At 34.0% G+C, this 5,915-nt stretch overlaps 1 protein-coding gene across 1 annotated transcript; it reads left to right on the top strand.

The window, feature by feature from the left end:
• Positions 1 to 1,449: 1,449 nt before the first annotated feature.
• On the top strand, positions 1,450 to 2,926 carry LOC112522601 (xyloglucan endotransglucosylase/hydrolase protein 9-like). Its single transcript, XM_025131834.1, has 4 exons — positions 1,450 to 1,670; positions 1,771 to 1,871; positions 1,966 to 2,159; positions 2,280 to 2,926. Exons 1-4 carry the CDS (start codon positions 1,508 to 1,510, stop codon positions 2,692 to 2,694), a joined length of 873 nt encoding a protein of 290 aa, XP_024987602.1. The 5' UTR covers positions 1,450 to 1,507; the 3' UTR covers positions 2,695 to 2,926.
• The last annotated feature ends 2,989 nt before the right edge of the window (positions 2,927 to 5,915 follow it).

The raw sequence follows: 5,915 nt of genomic DNA on the forward strand, positions 1-5,915 counted from the left end.
TATATATATATATATATATATATATATATATATATATATATATATATAATGGATTTCAATTCAAACGATATATCAACGAGAAATTGACTAAAATCCTTAATTTCCTCAATCAAATTTATTTTTTAGCCACTTTTTAGCATCGATTCCTATTTTAATCAAAGTTTATGCAAATACCTTATATATTTGCGTAAACCTATTTTCAAGTAAAAAAGGAATTGTATGCAAATGAGGATTCTTATGCAAGTTTTGCAAGTTTACGTAAAGATACAAGTTCTGAGGGAAATAACTAAATCAACAAAAGGATACAAGTTCTAAGGGAAATTAATTAATATAGTAATTTTTCACGGCGTGTTAAATAACCGTAGGTTCGCACTTGACAGTTTCGTAATTTGTGGATATACTAAAGTGTAAAAAAAAAGAGAAGTTTTTGAACCAAGTATGCAGTTGCAGGAACCAAGGGGGTGCTTGGGATTGCTTATTTGAAACAACTTATGTTTTTCTACAAAAGTCCTTATCAACTTATTATAAGTTAGAATGATTTAATTTCTTCAAAAACTTTTTATTTATCAGTTTGACACCGGTATAAACTGTTTATCAAAACACTTAAAAATGCATATTACCGGTGCCACACCGGAATAAGTCAATAAGTTGTTTTAGTAAGCAATCTCAAACACCCCCCAAATATGTAAATTAGTTATAGGTCCCCAAAAATACGTTCGCAGTTGCAGATTTTTTTTCAAGTTTACATATTTGGTCCCTGTAATTACGTACCTGTCAATTATAAACTTATGACTATTTTCATATTTCAAATGAGAAATGACTATAAAATAAAACTATAATATCAAAATAATTCTTTACTTGTAAGACTTGGTATCATGTGAGACAAATGGTTTTTCATGAAACCTTAACACCAATTCTCAACCCTTAGATTAAATATATAATCTGACAATCTGAATATTTATAAACGTAACGAGATTTCTCAATAATCACAAAATTATCACCGTACAACTTTAAATCATTAGATCATTAGCTTATAAAATTAATCAATGAATATAAATCGATTTTACAAATCTTAAAAAAAAACTTTGATCTCTTAATTATAATAATGCTTAAAGATACAAGTTCTGAATAAGGGGTTACTTTCTGAATTTGGTTATTGTAAAAATAAGCGTCCAACCTTTTTTAACTAATGACAGCTGTATTATGCAGGGACCATCCATCGATCACCACGTGCCAATATCTGATTAGTCTAGATCTGCAGTACTTTCACTGTATTCCCACCTTCACTGGGAACCACGCATCCACATCCAACTCAGCTTCATTTTTCTCCGTTGTGGACCCCACCCTTCTGACGTGTGACTGACATGACATGGCATCCCACTCACTCTCTGCTTCTGCTATAAAAACCCACACTTTCCACTTACTTTCAACTCATCATCATCTTCTTCTTCTTTGCAGAGCATTTTTAGAAGCTTCAAAACCCATCCCTTTCTCTCTCTCTAATTTCATGGCATTTTCTTCTCTCTCTAGACTTGTTATTTCACTGTGTGTACTGTGTGTTTCTGTGAGCTCAGCTGCTAGATTTGATGAGCTGTTTCATCCATACTGGGCTTCTGATCACTTCACCATTGAAGGCCAAACTGTAAACATGAAGCTTGACAAGTTTTCTGGTAATTTTTTTACAGAAATTCACATTCTTTAATTATAATTCATCAAGATTTGGTTTTTCTTTCATGGGTTTCAATTTGATCCCAATTTCTTGCTTTTTAGGTGCTGGGTTTTCGTCAAAGAGCAAATACATGTTTGGAAAAGTCAACATCCAGATCAAGCTTGTTGAGGGTGATTCTGCTGGAACCGTCACTGCTTTCTATGTATGAAATCTTGCAAAAAGTCAAAGTCAAAGTTTTCATTTTTCATTTTGATTTTGATTTTGAGTTTCTGTGTGATTGTTGATTGATTGATCAGATGTCATCAGACGGTCCAAAACACCACGAGTTTGATTTTGAGTTCCTGGGGAACACTACAGGGGAACCTTACCTTGTGCAGACTAATGTATATGTGAATGGGGTTGGTAATAGAGAGCAAAGGTTGAAGCTCTGGTTTGATCCAACTAAAGACTTCCATTCTTATTCCATCCTCTGGAACCAGCATCAAGTTGTGTAAGCTCCAACTTTCTTTCACACACACACACTGTGTGTACAACTCTTTAATGCACATAGTGTTGCTAAATAAACCCTTTTGCTAATCAAATGCACTGTATTTTTTCTGTCTGAATGTAGTTTTACGGTTGATGAAACACCAATAAGGGTTCATACTAATTTGGAGCACAAAGGCATACCGTTCCCTAAAGATCAAGCCATGGGTATCTATAGCTCAATATGGAATGCTGATGACTGGGCCACACAAGGTGGTCGAGTCAAAACTGACTGGACCCATGCACCGTTTGTTGCATCTTATCGTGGGTTTGAAATTAATAGTTGCGAGTGTCCGACCATGATGGCGGATTCCGATAATATGAGGCGGTGTGCTAGCAATGGTGGGTGGTGGGATCGCCCGACAATGTCACAATTGAATTTGCATCAGAGTCACCAGCTCATGTGGGTGCGAGCAAACCATATGATTTACGATTACTGTACTGATACCGCTAGGTTTCCGGCGGTACCAGTCGAATGCCAACATCACCGCCATCATTAGCTCGTGATTTAGGGGTGTTTCTGTAAAAAATTTGGTCAGAAAACAGATGGGCGTTGGTTGAACAACATGAACTCTATGTTACATATTTTGGGTTCGTATGAAAAAGTGGAGCATTGCTCGATTTGGCATTTTGCACCATCTGTCTTGTATTCATTACTTTGTAAGCTCTTTGTCGATGGTTTTAAAAACATGAACTGTTCAATGCAATAACTTTTGAACATGAATATTATGCAATACCTTGAATATTATATAATGTCTGAAAATAGAAACATATTTGTTTTATGTTTAATAGAAAATTAATGAAATAATTGAAAGACGAAAACACCCCTGAGTTAACGGATTCTGTTAACAAGAGTTAGTTAAAGGGACCAAAAATGTAGCAAAACGACAATCATTAAAACTGTAATTAATTTAAAAAAGAGATAAAAGTGTAATTACACGATAATATCGACACCTTTTCTATTTGGGTCCCGTGAGGGAATATCGAACCACCCTTGATTTGATCTTAAAGCCAAATGAAAATTGCTTTAGAAGTGACGGATCCAATATTTTTAATATATATTTTAAATTATTATTATTATCATTTTAAAAAATACATACAAATATATCAACACAGTTAGGGGTGTTATTCTGGCGGTTGAATAAGTTTTTGATTTACTCGGTTCGGGTTAGTTGGTTTATAACTTTTTTTAACACTAACTGATAACCAAACCAAATAAGGTTTGGTTTACTTGATTTCAAGTTATTGGATTGTTGAGTTATTCGGTTCGATAACTGGTTAAACCGAATAAGAATTCATACTTTTTGTTGGACACTTGCTCCAATGGAAATAGTTTCTTCCATTTAACTTTGGCATTTGAGTTTGTGATTGTGATTGCAAAACATTCACAAAACTTGAAGCCATACGTTTATGGCTCTGATACCATTTGTTAGAGAATCAAAGAGACAAAACACTATTAAGTATGTATAGAATTGTATCAAAGTGTATATCAATACAATTAACAAACAAAGAAAATAAAACAATATATAGAAACAGAACCATTGCGACCATGAATGCCAACCAACACAACGCTTCAGAAACAATTTTGGAGGGAAAACCCATAACCGACTAACGAACTTAATGGTCACTTGACAAACCGTTAAATAACAGTCAACCGCCAAAATGTTTAGCTTGCTTTTAACATTCCCCCATAAGCTAAACATCAAAAACACCCAAATCCTTCTTCAATTTGATGAAACTTCCACGTTGCAGAGACTTTGTAAAGATATCAGGAACTTGATCCTTTGTGCTACAAAACAGAACATCAACTTCACAATTTTGAATGAGCTCTCTAATGAAGGGAAATTTGATTCTTATATGTTTGCTTTTCCCATGATAAACATGGTTTCTAGTCAAGGCAATGGCAAATTTATTTTCACAATAAATCTGTGTAGCAACTCCTTGAGGTATCTCCAATTCTTCCATATGTTCTTGGCCCTTTCTCTTGTATACACTTGGTTGGTCCACATATACATCCTCTTCAAGATAACCATTTAGGAAAGCTGATTTAACATCCATTTGATGGACATTCCAGTTGTTTTGAGCAACAATAGCCAAGATCAAACGTATAGTTTCAAGCCTAATTACAGGAGCAAATACCTTTTGATAGTTGATTCCAAATTGTTGCTTGTAAGCTTTTACCACCACTCTGGCCTTATGTTTGTCAACTTCTCCTTTTCATTAAATTTAGTCTTATAAATCTATCTTATTCCTACGGATTTCTATCCTCTAGGCAGATCCACCAACTCATAAGTGTTGTTCTTTACAATTGATTTCATTTCACAGTCCATAGCATCTCTCCATTTCTTATCAAAACAGGCTTCCTCATAATGTAATGGATCTGCATCAGCAAATAAAGCAAAGTTAGCCAAATCACTTATGTTGATAGCTTGAATATTTTCATATAGATCCCTTAAGCTTCTGGTTTTTCTAATAGGCCTATTTGATGAAGATGAACTTCCAGAACTTGCATCTTCTGTGTTGGATGTTGTCTGATCAGGAGAACTTGGAGAAGACACTCTTAATGGAGTGGTAGGCTCATTCTGATCAGGACAAGTACCTGAGCTATTTTGATCATGAAAATCTTCACTCAGAATACAACTCCTATTGTCATCATAGGTCAGTCCACTCCAAGACTTATCTTCATCAAAGATGACATCCCTACTTGTGATGACTTTCTTAGTCATTGGATTGTACAGTTTATATGCTTTAATGTTGTAGCTATAACCCACAAATACAACTTTTTCAAACTTCTCATCTAGTTTTCCTCTCTTTTGTTTTGGTATATGAACATGGGTTACACACCCAAATGTTCTCAAGTTATTCATACTGTAGGGTCGGTTGCAGTTATAAAATGTCGTATTACAAAGTGATTTAAGGTCCCAAAGTGATAACAATAAATCACGGTGCAAACTGACCCAATACAACAAATGCGGATTAACGAGATCTATATATTGTATATTTTTGTCTAACAAAGTTATATATATATATATATATATATATATATATATAACTAACAAAATATGACGAGAGGAAAAATAAAGGAAGAAAGAAACTTGGTGGTGTAGTTCTTTTACATCCTACATGTACATATATATTGTGATAACCAGATCCTGGTTATTACCCAAGGTATTTAATACGTGATTATTTGTTTGAATAATTATGTGATAGCATGATAAACTGATATGTTTATTACATGCTGAGATGTAAAAATATGCAATATTTGGATATATATATATATATATATGTGTGTGTGTGTGTATGGAATATAATATATATATATATATATATGTATATATGGGTAAGTATATATATATATGTGGGTGGTGTAGGATGTACCTACGTGGATGTATATATGCATGCATAGGTGTGCATGAATTTGTGTTAAGAATTGATTTTTTGGTTTAGTGTGAGGTGGCAAGGGGGGGAGCCGACCTTCCCATTTGGTGGGTATATAAGGGGGGGGGGGGTTACCCCTTCATTTGATTTCTGGCTACTTTGAGAAAATTTGAGAGGAAATTAGTGGGTTGTCCGGATTGCATATTAGAGGAAGAATTCAAGTTGATTTCAAGCTTCATAAGGTGAGTGGTTTCTAAATCTTTTGCATAAAAATTTATTACTGATTTTATTAGTATGCTTCGTATTTTTATCCTTGAAATGGAACTTTGATTATATTGCCTAA

The sequence above is a fragment of the Cynara cardunculus genome, assembly GCF_001531365.2.
Source record: "Cynara cardunculus var. scolymus isolate 2C chromosome LG 12, CcrdV1, whole genome shotgun sequence".
In the NCBI taxonomy this organism is placed as follows: domain Eukaryota; kingdom Viridiplantae; phylum Streptophyta; class Magnoliopsida; order Asterales; family Asteraceae; genus Cynara; species Cynara cardunculus.

Bases quoted from the DNA above. Each gene is read 5' to 3' on its own strand.
- LOC112522601 (XM_025131834.1), top strand. From the start codon at position 1,508: ATGGCATTTTCTTCTCTCTCTAGACTTGTTATTTCACTGTGTGTACTG. The intron at 1,671-1,770 runs GTAATTTTTTTA...CTTGCTTTTTAG, and splicing joins GAAGCTTGACAAGTTTTCTG to GTGCTGGGTTTTCGTCAAAG. The intron at 2,160-2,279 runs GTAAGCTCCAAC...GTCTGAATGTAG, and splicing joins TGGAACCAGCATCAAGTTGT to TTTTACGGTTGATGAAACAC.